Source organism: Bombina bombina, chromosome 7 (assembly GCF_027579735.1).
Source record: "Bombina bombina isolate aBomBom1 chromosome 7, aBomBom1.pri, whole genome shotgun sequence".
NCBI classification, from domain to species: Eukaryota; Metazoa; Chordata; class Amphibia; order Anura; family Bombinatoridae; genus Bombina; species Bombina bombina.
In genome coordinates, this window is record NC_069505.1 from 117,094,553 (window position 1) to 117,111,690 (window position 17,138).

Sequence of the window (17,138 nt, forward strand, 5' to 3'; positions counted from 1 at the left end):
AAATACTTGGCTATTAAACAAATATGTTTCCTAGCTTTAGGTAAGTGTGCAGGGTACCCTTTGTCTGCTGTTCTTCCTTCCATAGTGCTTTTTTTTTTTTTTAGTTGTGGTCACCCCAAAGCACACATTTTTCGTTCTCCTTTTTTCATAGGGCAACAAACACTATGTTCTACATTGTTAGTTTTGCTTTTCCCAGGGGCTGCAAGAAATAGTGTGGAGGGCCACATATAGGCCTCGGGCCATACGTTTGACCATCCCTGGCGTGTATCAAACATCAGGGAGGCACCCACTGCAGTGAAGCAAATGTCACATCTCCTAAACTTGTAAGAAAACAACCTAAGGATAATTTCTGCAATATATCACACAGGACTTTAAAATTGGGATGAAGATTGTTTATGTTGTTCTATTCCAATCTCATTAACAACATATTTTATAGTATTTTTAACAAGAAATGGGTATGTGCAGAAGAAGATATTATGGTTTCAAGAGAAAACATCTATATAGCAAAGTGCCAGGAGAAATTGTACCCAACAATTTGTAATAGCTGCAATGGTGATTGGGCCATAAATCTTCTCTCCCATAGTTCTGGTTCTTTTAGTGACTCAAGAGCTCAAAGAAGATAGGTAACGGAACATTCTTTTACCTCCAGCTTTGTCAAGAAGGACCTGTTTTTTAGATATTGGCCCATGCGACTGCAGAATTATTGGATACAAATTCACTTCCCCAGTCTTCAGTCTCAAAGTCTATTTAATCAAGATATTGAGGTACTGAATACCTGATTCTCCAGAATCCTGCTTGAGGTCTGACAACATCTCACAACTAAGATTTATTATTGGCTTTGGGTTAATTTGGCTAAATGAAAACAGCAGAGGAAATAAATATTTATTGGGTTTGCCTTTCTGTTCTGCAGATTCTGGAATCTCTTCATGATGGTGTTGATAGGATTCTATCCTTTTTTGTTAGTTTGGGTTTTTGTTTTTCACCTTCATGTTCTAACTTTCTTTCACACTCTTGAAGGAATCCGATTTGTTTTAACACTTTATGTTATAAAGGTTCTGAAACAATCTATTTTTAAAGAAAATTCAAACTTTTAAAACAATAGTTTAAAGCTTTTGTTAGACTGTCAAGCGTGTGACTCTGCTCTGTGTTTCACTTTTCCTGATTTGTTATTAGGACAAAGAATTATTTTGACCATTTCTTTTTTTCAGTTGATAGTAAATACAGAGATTAATTCTGACATTTTTGTTGTGTAGTCCTAATCTTAGTAATGTAAGTGAAGCCCTTTTATATGGGCTTGATGTAGTAGGACTTTCATCAGAAAGATACTAGGGAAATTAGTTAGCTCTGGGAAAATTTCCTATATGTAAAGGTTCATCTTCGCGAGCTGTAGCCTTTTCATGGACTGGATACAATAAAGCCTCAGTAGAACAATTATGTAAGGCATCCACTTGGTTTTCTTGCATACATTAAAAAATTATAATTATATATATTTCACCTGGGGTGTAGCAGAAAAAAAATGCACAATAGTAAAAAGAAAGAGAGTGCACGCACTAGGACTTTTAAGCCAGTAAACACAGCAGATTTGCATAATCAACAAATGCAAGATAACAAGACAATACATTAGCATTTACTCTGAATTTCAAATGAGTAGTAGATTCTTTTCTAACACATTTTAAAGTTATGTATATTTCCATTCCCCCCTGTACCATGTGATAGCAATCAGCCAATCACAAATGCATATACGTATAGTCTGAGTTCTTGCACATGCTCAGTAGGAGCTGGTGACTCAAAAAAAGTGCAAATATAAAAGACGGTGCACATTTTTTTTAATAGAAGTAAATTGGAAAGTTGTTTAAAATGACATGCTGTATCTGAATCATTAAAATTTAATAAAACCTGAGTGTCCCTTTAACGGTTAACGTTTTCTGGGGAGTTTAACCCCTTCTTCAGACATACAAAAGAAAACATGTCTGAAGAAGGGGTTAAACTCCCAAAAAACGTTAACAGTTAAGGAATACACTGTCTTAAAAGTCCTGGTGAGTGCACTCTCTATTTACTATTGTGTATATATATATATATATATATATATATATATATATATATATATTACCAATTCAACATGTTTGCATCTTTGGAAAGTAGGCTTTACCAATGGCTTTTTCTGTGACCAAGGCCAAGAACATTTTCCCAGACCCATGTCTTCATATGGGTAACTTTGGTACTCAGTGAACAGTACTGAAAATGTCACCACACGAATATGAGAAAATAAACAATATTTTTACTTATGATAAATAACTGGCTTTATATTAAAAGTGACACATTAGTTACATGTCTTTCATTTAAAAAAAATAGGTATATACAGTACTTAAAGGGACACTAAAGTAAAAATTATACTGTCATGAATCAGAGCATGCGGTTTTAAGAGACTTTCCAATTTACTTCAGTTATCAAATTGCGCACAGGTTTTTTATATGCACACTCTCTGATGGGCCAGCTACTATTAAGCATGTGCAAGAGTTCACAGTATATACATATATGAGTCTGTGATTGGCTCATGGCTGTCACATGATATAAGGTTCTGGCAAACTGAAGTAAATTTTGAAAATAATCTACTGCTAATCTAAAATGCAGAATAATTGCTATTGCATTATATTCCGGAATGTAATAGAAGGCATGAGAAACTGCTCACGAGTTTAACTACTGCCTTGTCGATAAACACAGGAAGTATAAAAAATAATGTATGTCCCTAGAGCTCTGTTATATACTGAACACCATGCATCTCATAAAACACAGCTGTAAAGGGTCATGTAAATATTATATACATCTTCCCATTTGCAAATATTAATATTATAAACATACATTTAGATGTTGATTTTCACATACTCATAAAAATATGAAATAGTTTAATATGGAATAAACCATTTTTTTCCATACAAGAGAGGCCATTAGTATAAAACTACATAACAGTATGTTTAAAAAAACACAAAGGGTGTTTTGTTTTTTTTTGGGGGGGGGGGGGGGTAGAGAGACTACGTTTAAAGGGCACTGTGCAAAGGCAAATATGTAAATAAATAAATGTAATAAGTAAAAACACAAATTATGAAGCAGTGGGCAATTTAAAATAATAATAATAATAATAATAATAAAAAATATAATTAATGATACCTCCAACTGCAGATATTCCTCAACCCACAGATTATTTTTGTTTAAACTTTTATTGTGAATGGCTGAGCGTTTTCAGAAATGGGGCATCAACGGGATACTGAGAATGCAAGTAAATCTTAAATGCAAATTGTGTACAAAGCATTATGGCAATGTTGGTTAAAATAATAATAGTAATAATAATAATAATAAATTACATGGGGTGGTTCACATTTCTGGAAACTAGCACTAAATTAATTCAGAAACTAAAAGGTGAACCAACATTTTATAAAAAAAAGTATACACATTCCCATAAGTTTAATAGGAAACAATTTTTTGCAGTAAGGTATTTTTATTATATATAACCATGTCCCTTTAAAACTTATCAATATAGTTCTGCACATTTGGACAGTTCCTTCCTCGGGGCTCATAGAATTAGCTACTAAGCCAGATGAAGTTTGTCACTGTCCTTCAATATAGCTGAGGGAACAAATTGTCTCTTTCAAAAAATAAATAAATAAATAAATAAATAAATAAATAGCATTAAAGGGACAGTGAAGTCCAAATTAAACTTTCATGATTCAGATAGGGCATATAAATTTAAACAACTTTCCAATTTACTTTTATCATCACATTTGCTTGCTCTCTTGGTATTCGTAGTTGAAAGTTAAACCTAGGCTCATATGCTAATTTCTAAGTCCTTGAAGGTCGCCTCTTATCTGAATGCAGTTGACAGTTTTCACAGCTAGATGGCATTAGCTCACGTGTGCCATATAGATAGCAGTGTGCTCATGCCTGAAAAGCAAGTCTGTCAGAAGATCTGAGATAAGGAGGCAGTTTGCAGAGGCTTAGATACAAGGTAATTACAGAGGTAAAAAGTGTATTAATATAACTGTTTTGGTTATGCAAAACTGGGGAATGGGCAATAAAGGGATTATCTATCTTTTTAAATAATAACATGTTTGATGTTTACTATCCCTTCCTGAAAAAATATTTTTAACATCTTTAAATAGCAGAATTTTGTTTGATTTTATTTTTTCTTTATCCCTTTAATCATTATTTTATGTACATATATAATGAAGTGTGAAAATTACAAAAAAAGTAATAAAATGTATATTTTTATAAAAATTTTAACGAACAAGATTCTAAAAGAAAAAACAAATTTTGTGATTCAGACAGAACATACAATTTAAAAAAAAATTCCAATTTACTTTGCTTTGTTTAAAAAAAATATTCTGTGTCTTTCTATTCTCAAATTTGCTTTGTTCGTATGGCATACTTAGGTAGGCATCTGGAGCACTACATAGCAGGAAATAGTGCTGCTATCTTGTGCTCTTGCAAATGGATAACATTCTTGCACAACTGCTGCTATATAGTGATCCAGAAATGGGCTGGATCCTAAGCAAACATTCCTGCTTTTTGACAAAAGATAAAAACCGGAGTCTAGGCCATAAATTCAAAAAGAGGCCCAAACTATTCTTTATTTCCAGACTGGGAAATAAAACCAGGTGGGGTAGAATTTTCCCAAACATTCACATACGCAGCCATATCCTGCGCCTTCCTACATTACTGCTGCACAGCAGGAACAACTCAATGTGCCTTATCCATATATAGCTAAATCCCAGAGTGCTGTGTCATGTGTGCACTGTATATCAGATCTGTTTTATAGGGCATATCATTTCTACGCTATAAAATATAAAGGTCAGATGTCTTTCTGTCGTCGCGTCATCGCTTGTGAAACTGATCAAAGGCGCAACGGGCATTCTTGGAATCAGGAAGTGTGAACTTTATTATGTGGATTAAAACATAGAAACATGTTGGTTGCTGCTTATTAAAAGGCACATGTTTCTGACATGTCAACATGGCCTAAATATCAAACTGAATATAAAAAACAGATATGCAACTTATGTTTGTTTAGTTACTAGAAGCTGACTTTGAGGTTTACAATATGTGCATCTACTTCTTGTAGCAGTATAATGCTGTAGCAGAAATATTCTAGTCAAATGAAAATGATTGCATTTAGATTTTGTGTAAAACACTTTATTAAAAGGAAAATAAAGTCAAAAGTAAACTTTCATGATTCAGATAGAGCATAGCGCTTCAAACAACCTTCCAAATTACGTCCATTATAAATTTGTGCTCAGTGTTGTTATTTGCACACTCTTTGAGGCACTGACTCCTACTGAGCATGAGTTTACTTTACAGTGTATACTAAATATAAATGTGGGAATGTGTTTTGATAAATCTGAAACTTAAGTTTCAATTTAAGAATTATTATTAATGGAAAGATTTTGATCTCAATGGCCTCTAGTTATCAAAGTCTGGCGGACCTGATCCGACAGTGCGGATCAGGTCCGCCAGACTTTGCTGAATACGGCGAGCAATACGCTCGCTTTATTCAGCATTGCACCAGCAGCTGGTGCAACGCCGCCCCCTGTAGGACTTGCGGCCAATGGGCCGCCAGCAGGGGGGTGTCAATCAACCAGATCATACTAGATCGGGTTGATTTGCGGCAATGTCTGTCCGCCTGCTCAGAGCAGGCGGACAGGTTAGGGAGCAGCGGTCTTTGTGACCGCTGCTTCATAACTACTGTTTCTGGCGAGTCTGCAGGCTCGCCAGAAACACGGGGCATCAAGCTCCATACGGAACTAAATATAAATGCAGAATATGCTTTGAAAAAGCTGAAACTTAAGTTTCAATTTAATCATTATTAACTATAACCTAAGGATATATATATATATATTGCTAATAACATATTAAAAAGTGTATTCATTTCCATTAGTAATGCATTAATGTATGAAGCAGGAAATGAAAGTGATTGTCTTTGAAAAAATGAAACACTGTATCTTTAGCTTGTATTAAAGTTAAAGTGATGGTAAATCCAAGCGTTTAACAAACAATAGGATTTACCATTACTAAAAATCAAGGGGAGTTTCATTGATCAAACCTGTAAAAAAGGTGCTAAACTAACGACCCACGACACAACAATCTCCTTTAATGAGTTGACACCTCTGAACCAATAGTGGTGCATGTCAACTGACAGGTTTCTGTATTCATGCACCGCTATTGGTTCAGAGGGGCAACCGTTACCTCGTTGGTAGCAGATCATTGTGCCATGGGCGGCCTGCATTGCTGAATTTAACACTGTGCAACTGCACAGAAAGGGTGAGTTTAGCACCCTTTTTTTACAGGGTTGATGAATGAAATGCCCCTTGTTTTTTAGTGATGGTAAATCCTAGCGTTTGTTAAACACTTGGATTTACCATCACTTAAAGGGGAGGAGACCACACCTCCTTAGAGCAGTGAACAGGTGCACGAAACACGTCTGCATTGGAGCCTGTTCTCCATTTACTGCTTTTGGATTCCCTGTATTAACTTACTTGCAATACTGTTTGCTTTTTAAAGTTTTCAATAAAGATGGACTTTTAACTTTTTTCTTACATGAGCTGCTTGAAGTGTTGCCTGCTACATTTTGGATATTTTTTACATCTATATGAGTCTGTGATTGGCTGATGACTGTCACTTGATACAGGGGGTAGGGTTAGGAAAGCTATGACATTTCTCAGAAAAAAAAATCTATTGACAATTTAATTAATCCAAGTAAGTGCTATTGCATTGTCTATTTATTGTCCATTGCAGATTATTCAATTTTACTATGTTTATTGGTTCTTTAAGCAAATGTTTCTAGTTTAGTGATTGCTATTACTGAACAAATGACTTGTTGAGCATACTCCTTTATGCCTTGTGCACTCATATTTACAGTTTGTAGTTGCGCCTTATTGCAACAGCGCTACACAATATGTGTCAATGCCTTCACACTGAGCACCTACAAGCTGTGAATGAGAGTGCACACAGCATATGTAAGTATGCTCTAGAAATCATATGCCTCTTGTAGGAAAAATAATCATAAAATTGATAAAATCAAGATTTAACATTATCCAGAACACTAGTCATTCATGGCCATGTTTTGTTGTATTTATTGCAGTGGGATTTCCTTCATGGTCCACCAGTTGCCACTTTAGTAAACAGAAACGGATTCTAAGATTTAAAAATCAATGAGAGTTTTTCTATACAATGGGTTTGAAATCCAAACAGTATTGTATATCAATAGAGTGCGTCATTCAAAGGTGTAATTAGGTCTCACTGGACTTTATGGTTGTTTGCAATCAACACGGCTGAACCAATAACCAAAAAGGAGCTATTTATATATGTGACTGTGAGTCATCCTCACTACCTGGCTTTATTATTATGGCATTGCAGTGACATAAAACGAAAGCACGTGTATTGATCAATTACCTTTCATTTAGACATCTCTTACAGGTCCTGGGAGCTAAATGGCTAAGCCTCCTGTTAGCATGGCCAAGGCTCTGGTAAGAATACGATCGGGTTAGTGCGCTTTTCAGAGAACGTTAGGTAAGTATTGTAGCTACATGTGAACTTTTTACTTGTAGTTTTGAAATATTTACATTCATTTTAACGAAAGCAAATGTAAATCTTTAACGAAAACTAAGCGAAAACCGAATAGTGCAAACAAAGAATATTTGGGAAAACATAAATTATGCTTACCAGATAATTTCATTTCCTTCTGTATGAGTCCACGGCTTCATTCCTTACTTGTGGGAAATACTGAACCTGGCCACCAGGAGGAGGCAAAGACACCCCAGCCAAAGGCTTAAAGACACAGTATACACTCATTTTCATATAACTGCATGTAATAGACACTACTATAAAGAATAAGATGCACAGATACTGATATAAAAATCCAGTATAAAACTGTTTAAAAACTTACTTAGAAGCTTTCAGTTTAGCTCTGTTGAAAAGGCAGTTGGAAAGCCTACTGCAAGTGGCAAATAAGACCCCCCCCCACCTCTTTTGCAAATGAAAAGATCCTTTACACAAACAGGAGCAAGCTGGAGAAGGTAGCTGACGGTATTCAAATAAAACTTTGGGGCTTGGTTAGGAGTCTGAAAATCAGAGCAATGTTATTTAAAAATAAGCAAAATTATACATTTAAAAAAAACAAAAAAAAACTTTATGGGCTTTATAAATAGGTCATCTACAAAACATTTATGCAAAGAAAAAATGAGTGTATAATGGCCCTTTAAATACCTCCCCCACCTTCCCTCATCCCCTAGTCATTCTGCCGAAAGAACAAGGAGCAATAGGAGAAATACCAGGGTATAAATGGTTCCAGAAGAACATAACAAAAATTTAGGTCCGCCCAACTGAGACTACGGGTGGGAACCATGGACTCTCCTCATACAGAAGGAAAATAAATGATCTGGTAAGCATAATTTATGTTTTCCTTCTTAATATGAGGAGAGTCCACAGCTTTATTCCTTACTTGTGGGAAACATATACCCAAGCTCTAGATGACACTGAATGAAAAGGGAGGGTAAAAAGAGAGGCGGACCCTATTCTGAGGGCACCACAGCCTACAAAACCTTTCTCCCAAAAGCTGCTTCAGCCGAAGCAAAAACATCAAACTTGTAAAATTTTGAAAATGTATAGAAGGAGGACCAGTTAGCTGCCCTACAAATCTGATCCATAGAGGTCTCATTCTTGAAGGCCCAAGAGGAAGCCACAACTCTAGTTGAATGAGCCTTAATCTTCTGAGGAGGCTTATGTTCCGCTGTCTCATAAGCTAAGTGAATAATGCTCCTCAACCAAAAGGACAAGGAAGTGGATGAGGCTTACTGCCCCTTACGCTTCCCAGAATAGACAACAAACAAAGAAGAAGTCTGTCTAAACTCCTTCGTAGACTGGAGATAGAACTTCAAGGCCCAAACCACATCCAAGTTATGAAGTAACCGCTCCTTCGAAGGAGGAGGATTAGGACACAAAGAAGGAACCACAATCTCCTGATTGATGTTACGATCTGAAACAACCTTAGGAAGAAAACCCAACCCAGTACGAAGAACAGCCTTATCAGCATGAAATACTAGGTAAGGGGGCTTACATTGCAAGGCATCCATCTCATATACTCTGCGCAATAGACAGTAGAAAAAGAACCTTCCAAGACAGTAATTTAATGTCAACTACATACATAGGCTCAAACATGCATCTGTAAAACCAAGGAGGAGCGCTAGATCTAAACACAGGCCTGAATCTATTCAGGGCCTGAACAAAGGACTGGACATATGGAAGCTCAGCGAGCCTCTTGTGCAGTAAAACAGATAGGGCCGAAATTTGTCCCTTAAGGGAGCTAGCAGAAAGGCCCTGCTCCAGACCATCCTGGAGAAAAGAAAGAATTCTGGAAACCCTGACCTTAAGCTAAGGGAATCCACACTTCACCCCAGAATAAATAGGTCCTCCACACATTATGATAGATGCGGCAAGTAACCGGCTTACGAGCTTGAATGAGAGTATCAATAACTCTCTCCGAGAAACCTCTCTTGGCTAGGACTAAGTGTTCAATCTCCATGCAGTCAGCCTCAGAGAATCTAGATTTTGATGAACAAAAGGACCTTGTACCAGCAGATCCCTGTGACAAGGTAACCTCCATGGAGGAGATGAGGACATCCCCACCAGATCCGTGAACCACATCCTCTGCAGCCACGATAGAGCAATTACAATCACTGACGCTTGCTCCTGTTTGATGGGGGCCAAGCTATCCTTAAGGCCTTGATTCTTTCCTGAATCTCGTCGAGGGGAGCCTCCACCTCGATCAACTCAGATAAGGAGTTGCACCAGTAGGTAGCCGCGCCAGCAACCGCAGCCGCTGCCGGTTGAAACAAATATCCTGTATGCTGAAACATTTTTCTTAAAAGAGTTTCCAGGTTCTTATTCATGGGCTCCTTAAACGACGAACTATCCCCAAGTTGGATAGTGGTGCATTTAGCCAGAGTGGAGCGAGCGCCATCTACCTTAGGGACGGAACCCCACAAGTCTAATTGAGAGTCCGGAACCGGGAATAATTTCTTAAAAGAAGAAGGGGAAAAAGGAGCCAAGTCTTTACCATTCATTCTTAATAATGTTCGCCATCTTAACAGGAACCAGAAAAGTCTGTGGGACAACCCTGTTCTCATAGACCTTATCTAATTTAGGAATACCAGGTTCCTCAAGTAATTTAGGTTCTGGAACCTCCAAAGTAGCCAAAACTTCCTTTTGCAGAAAGTGTAAGTGTTCAATCCTAAATCTAAAGTCTGGTTCCTCCGCAGCTGGAGGCTTAGAGGCAGCAGATTCCAACCCAGAAAGAGCATCCTCTGAAGTATCATAGGTGTCTTCATCAGCGGATAATCTAGCATCAGATAAATCCAATAAGCTAGTAGATGACCCCTGGGAAGGATAGCAATATTTGACCTTTTGCTTGCGCTTAGCAGGGCAAGGTAAAGCACTGAAGGCCACAGACATTGCCATTTGTAACTGCTCAGTGAAGTCTGGTGGTAAAAGGGCCCCTCCAGATTGAGGAATAGGAGTGCTACGAGAAGCTGCATGTGCATTAGGAGACGACTGTAGGGTGCACAACTCACAGGACGGAGACTCCTTAGAGGTGGATGGCTCAGTAGTACTAAACATATTAGTTTTCTTTGATAAAAATACTTTATCGAGGCATGTGAAACATAATTGAGCAGGCGGATATACCGCGGCCTCCTTACAATATAGACAGGCATTGGATTTCGGTAAAGAGGGAGTATTCTCTAACGTATCAAAGTCCTCCATAGCTTATAAAATGGACGATAGAAAAAGAAAATGGCACCTTTATACCCCCAATGGCTGGGGCACTTACCACCTCCTATGACCCAGGCCCAACAGAGAAACCGCGTAGTCTCCGGTAAACTGCACGGTCAGGAAGAAGATAAGATCAGTGTGACCACACCTGGTCACGTGGTGCGCCACGCAGGAACAACCCTGCTGCAGCTAAAAGCGTGCGAAGCCTAACAGGCTGCGCAGCTAATCAAAATAAAAGTAAAACCTGTACGTTCCAACATCTGCCTGACCCTCATCTCACACATGTCGCAGCATAAACACAATATTTACATTATGTGATAAATCCCCCCTGTTCAATAATCCCCATCCAGAGATATTAACTCTTGTTTCCATACAGATACTGTAAAAGGAGCCACACTGTGACCCTGTCTTCTTGCATTATTATAAACGTATAAAATGAAACGATCTTACCAGAATCTATGCTGTGGAACAGAAAAACAGCCTCTAAAGTTTGACAGTCTTGTAGTATCACTCATGAGATGGACTTGAGTGAAATAGCAGACAGCTGTTAATATGTGGGCTTGCAGAAAGACTGTCCCTGCATCTCCAGACTCTAACATTCATCAATGCTCTCACTGAGAGGCTGACAAGACTACTTAAAACTCCAGTCCCATTTCGAAGGGTAGATACCCTTCATAAGGAACTACTCTGTATCTTCTGACACTTCTCTGCCAACCTCCTGTGACGAAAGGCAAAGAATGACTGGGGGATGAGGGAAGTGGGGGAGGTATTTAAGCCTTTGGCTGGGGTGTCTTTGCCTCCTCCTGGTGGCCAGGTTCAGTATTTCCCACGAATGAGGAGTGAAGCCGTGGACTATCCTCATATTAAGAAGGAAAACTACTTCCTTGAATATTCACAACGAAAATGTAATCTAAAATGTCATTTTCTTGGCTGCACTTCTCTAGTATATATATATATATATATAAAAACCCATCAGTTACACAGTGTTACCCTCCAATGGTCATCCGCCTGGGTGCCAACATGTAATCAATAATCCAAAAATAATGGTCGCACTCTCAGGTCTTTTAGTGAAAAAAACGTAGTAAATTTTAATGAAACGTTTTCGGGGTAATCTACCCCATCATCAGCATAAACAAACAGTGCATCAAACAAACTTAAATAGAAGCATGTTGCTCATTAAACAAATCAAAAGTAAATCAGAAATACCTGTGTGTATAAATTTCTCAGTGTGGTGTCTCCAAACAGTGTGTGTGTGGACCGCTTACTTTGCGTTCCACTGTGAGGACCGGAAGTGTAAAGTGTAGTATTGTATCCGGTGTCCTCGATTTTATAAAAGATTTATATTGTTATTATATACATGTAAAGATCCTGTGTTGCTTGTTCTAAGCTACTAAATATGTGATAATGTTTCAAACTCTGTGTCTTTCTTGACAGTGTATCACACTCTAAGTGTATTGTAGCATTTGCGTACATTTATTTAGCCAGTGCCTAATATATTACACCTAAGCTCTTATATACATATATACATTACTTCCTGTTATCTGGATTACATCTCCCTTATTCGCATGTTACTGCTGCCTGTTGCGATGATCTGCGTGACAGGTTCGGTAGAGCTTGCTGTCATATTGTAGTTGTCATGGTGACCATTTGTTGTGCCGGTTCTACTTAGGCGGATTGATCTATTGGTTTACCTGTCTCAGTTTACGTTATCCTATAGCCGGTACATATTGCCTTCATGCCTCACTGTTAGCCTGGTTTTCATACATCTATATACCTCTTTTGCCTGTCCTAAAGTGTGTTAGTTAAAGGCATATATAGGGGCTGAACAGTATGCTCTGGCTCTTATTGTATATAGTGTCTGTATATTATCTCGAGTATGGGACATGTATTTCTAGAGCTGGCTATGTGGATTATGTGGTAGGTCCCCACCACTGAACTTTGATAACAGAAAAATAAAAGCATCAAACCATATAGCATGGATAGAAAATACAAGAATCCAGAAATAACTAGTAAATAAACAAATAAATAAACAGCAGCCTCTTTGTTGCTGCTGCATTGCACACTTAACTTTAGTAATGTATAGTTGGTTTTTGATCTTGTTGTAAATTATACTGTATCTATCTCTATTATGTCTGTATACACTTTACATCTAATACACACATCTTAGCTCTCTTAATGTATAATAAAGAAAGCTATTGTTGCCTTATAAGTCCATTTAGTTGCTCCGTATCATGTTGCTTATATATTGATGTCCATCCTTAATGCAACCATTGGTTTCATCGTAGTTAGACAATCCTAGTGCAGTGTCCCTATTTCGTGATGTAGGCACAACCTGACCCTAGGGTGTATGGGGTATCATCCTTAGTTCCATGGTTGATGTCATCTCTTGTCATGGTTATATGCCCATGGTTCCTCGGCCTATGGCTTTTCTGATGTTCCTATCGGTTGTTCTCCGCACCTTGATGTTGTCACCTTAGATTGGTGTTAGTGGATAATCTCTATGTGATTGCCATGGATGTAAAAGAAGCTCAGTGTTTTAAGACTACATGAGAACTTGTTGGCTATAGGCATTAATATACCGAGTATTATTGCATTGGAGGAATCATTACCATGGCTCCCCCAACACCAGATAGTGCACCCTGCCCTGCGTGGTCTACCCCCCACGAGGCCTGACCCTCAGTGCATTGTCACCAATTACTCCAGGTGTATCTGCCATGGCCCAGTATGTATCTCAGCTTAAATGAGCGTTCTAAAATCTGGGGGTGAGTTTAACCCTCCTGGGGCCACCGTGCCCAATCTATAGATCCATTCAGCTTCTCTTCTAAGCAGGGCCTTGTTTCTGTCCCCACCCCTATCGAGGGGGGGGATGTGGTCAATCAGGATATATCTGATGGTGGACACCTGGTGCCCCATGTTGGCACAGTGTCTGGCCACTGGTTGATCCGATCCTCCTTGTTCTAAGGCCAATCGTATTGCCCGTCTGTGGTTAGCCATCCTATCGCGGAGTGTTCCGCTCGTCTTGCCCACATAGAACCGGGCACATGGACAGAATAATAGGTAGACTACAAATGTTGTAGTACAGGATATTGAGTGCTTGATCTTAAATACTTTATTCGTATGAGGATGGTGGAAGGTTTTAGTTGTTATGAGTCCATTACATGTTGTGCACCCTAGGCATCTGTATGAGCCTTTGATGTTAATATGGGCAGTATCCATGTAGCTTGATTTAGGGTCTGTGCGTACCAAGCTGTCCTTGAGGTTACTTCCCCTCCGGTATGCTACCATTGGTGTCAGGTTGTGCGTGAAGGTCAATTTAGGGTCAGACTGTACTATTGGCCAGTGATCTCTTAATATGTTACCAGTTTGTGTGGTGTTTGGTGAAAACGTTGTTGCCATTATCAATTTATTCAGCTTCTCTGTCGGATTCCCCTTATATATCAGACTGTCCTGTGTATGTGGAAGGACTTCTCTTAGGGTACTATCCAGTATCTGTTGCTTGTATCCCCGCTGTAAGAATTTGTCCCGCATGAGCTGTAACTGTGAGACCCCTGTGGCTCTGTTTGAATTATTGCGCATTACTCTAGTCATCTGTGATTTGACTATCCCTTTTAGTAGGGCTGGGGGGTGACAGCTTGTTGCACTTAAAATGGAATTTTTATCAGTAGGCTTACTGTAGAGTGTGGTGCCTAGGGAGTTTCCATCTATGTAAATTGTGAGGTCGAGGAACTGTATCTCCTTATGGTGGTGCGTGATCTTAAATCTCACTGGTGTAGGGGTATTGTTCCATTTCATAAACCATTCTAGTAGCGCCTGTTGTCCGCCACGCCACACCATGAACACGTCATCGATGTATCTTGCGTAGTAGACAACCTGCGATGTGTCAGTGCTCCATAGGAATTGGTTCTCAAATTGAGACATATATATGTTGGCGTACGATGGGGCCATATTGGACCCCATCGCAGTGCCTGTGAGTTGCAAATAGAAAGTTGTCTCAAAGCGAAAATAGTTTCTAGTGAGGCAGTATTCCATTAGTGTCAACAAGTAGTCAATAGGCGGTCCCTCATATAGTGTACTGTCTATGAGGTGTTGTTTAGTAGCCAAGAGTCCTGTATCGTGTGGGATGATAGTGTAGAGACTGTTGACATCCAGGGTGACCAGGATGTCACCAGTCTCCACACGCACATCCCTCATCTTTCTAATAAGGTCGTTGGTGTCTGAAATGAATGATCTGACAGTCTTGACAATGGGTTGAAGAAATATGTCTATTACCTGTGCCACTGGCTGTGTGAGTGATTGTACCGCGGAGACTATGGGCCGCCCTGGTGGGTGGTGTAAGGTTTTGTGTATTTTTGGGGTGGTGTATAGTATTGGGATTCTTGGATGTGTTGTAGTGCAGTATTCAAAGAGTTGTTCCGTTAGGTATCCTTGTTCAAATCCTAATTTAAGGATACTATCCAGTTCTTGCTTGTATTTGACCGTAGGGTCACCTAGTAGCTTACTATAGGTGTTGTTGTCAGTCAATTGCATAAGTATGTCCTCTTTATAATCCTCATAATTCATTAGGACTATTGCCCCGCCTTTGTCCGCAGGGCGGATGACCAGAGCATGGTCATTTTGTAAAGTTTTGATAGCTGCTCTTTCTGTGTCTGTGAGGTTGTGTCTCCATTTATTGGACTTGATCTGTGTTTCCATATCCTGTGCTACTAGCCTCATAAAGGTCTTGGTGCTAGCACTACTGTTTGTTGGCTCAAATGTACTGGGCTTTTTGCACTTATGGATAGGATCAGTAAATTCTGGTCTAATTGGGGCGTTTTGAAAATATTCTTTAATTTTCATTGTACGGTTTAACTTATACAAGTCTAGTTTAAGGTCCATTTCATTGGTCGTGTGACTAGGTATGAATGATAGACCTTTATTCAGCATGGAACTCTCTGCTGCTGTGAGAGCATGCCTACTAAGATTGATGACTATGTCCTCTGTCTGTTGCGGCGCGTGGGTCTGTGTCTGCCCCTTAGCCCTCCTGATGTGTGGTCTATAATGCCTCCCCCTCCTCTGCGTGACCTCGTGGTAACCCCTAAAAAATGATGGTCTGGGGTGGATTGTCCCCTATGTGTGTATGGGGGGTGGTATGGGGGTTGCGTCTGGTATGTATTTGGTGATGTGGGTGTATGTCTTGTAATGCTAGTGTCTGTTTCAGATGAATCAGCACCGCTGGTGTCAACCGTTGTGAATTGTACTCTCCTAGGTCGGAAGGGTCTCCTGGCTCTACCTTCTGAGGAACTAGTTAACCACTTATAGACTCTACCATTACTGTAGTCTGCTTTCACTGACTCAAGTTTTCTATTTTTGAATACTGCTAATTCGGTTTTATATTTATCAACTTGTTGCTGTAATTTGGTGAGCCAGTTCTCTTGCTGATCTGCTGCAAGTGTTTCATTATGTATTAGTTCAAATGCCACTATCTCATTTTTAACCTTATTGAGTATTGTGGTGACTTCCTCTATTACTAGTAAGATAAGATCTAGGGAGCACTTATTTAATATATGACACCATTTCCTTCTAAATTCAGGATTATCACGGCCTATTGTGGGGATATTTTTTACCCTGAACCCCCTAGGGATATGATTCAACCTGTGATATTCTGAGAGATAGCTACCGTGTAGTGTTAGGTCTGTTTCTCGTTTTTTAAGTTTCAATAGGTTATGGTATATATTAACAGGGGTCTCACCAGTCGTTGCTCTGCTGATAGGGGCGAACAGGATTCTTGCCGCATCATCTGGGGTGTACGTGACTGTGCCGATCTGGGCCCCACGGGCTTGTGCTCCTGCATCCGGGTCGTGTTCAATGGTATTTGTCCCAGTGGGAGGAAGGGTCAAAGGAGTAAGGGGAACTGGTTCCATATCTGCACTTGCTGTAAACAATAACAATGTTCAGCGTGAATCCCAATATATTATAGTGTATGCACTGACAGCGAGGATCAAATGCCAACTCCAAAACTATAGTTCACCGAGTGAAAAAATCAGGCTGAGGGGGTCACTTGTATAAAAATATCAAAACCCATCAGTTACACAGTGTTACCCTCCAATGGTCATCCGCCTGGGTGCCAACATGTAATCAATAATCCAAAAATAATGGTCGCACTCTCAGGTCTTTTAGTGAAAAAAACGTAGTAAATTTTAATGAAACGTTTTCGGGGTAATCTACCCCATCATCAGCATAAACAAACAGTGCATCAAACAAACTTAAATAGAAGCATGTTGCTCATTAAACAAATCAAAAGTAAATCAGAAATACCTGTGTGTATAAATTTCTCAGTGTGGTGTCTC

General features: G+C 39.2%; 1 protein-coding gene across 1 annotated transcript in view; it reads right to left on the bottom strand.

Moving 5' to 3' along the window:
- MICAL2 (microtubule associated monooxygenase, calponin and LIM domain containing 2) overlaps positions 1-17,138 on the bottom strand; it is a 529,879-nt gene that overhangs the window by 185,044 nt on the left and 327,697 nt on the right. Inside the window, exons 29-32 of the mRNA XM_053689298.1 lie at positions 16,541-16,723; positions 16,082-16,318; positions 15,264-15,746; positions 2,111-2,235 (exon numbers count right to left, since the gene is read on the bottom strand). Of these exons, the coding sequence (XP_053545273.1) occupies positions 2,111-2,235; positions 15,264-15,746; positions 16,082-16,318; positions 16,541-16,723 (1,028 nt within the window). The remainder of the gene's footprint in view (positions 1-2,110; positions 2,236-15,263; positions 15,747-16,081; positions 16,319-16,540; positions 16,724-17,138) is intronic.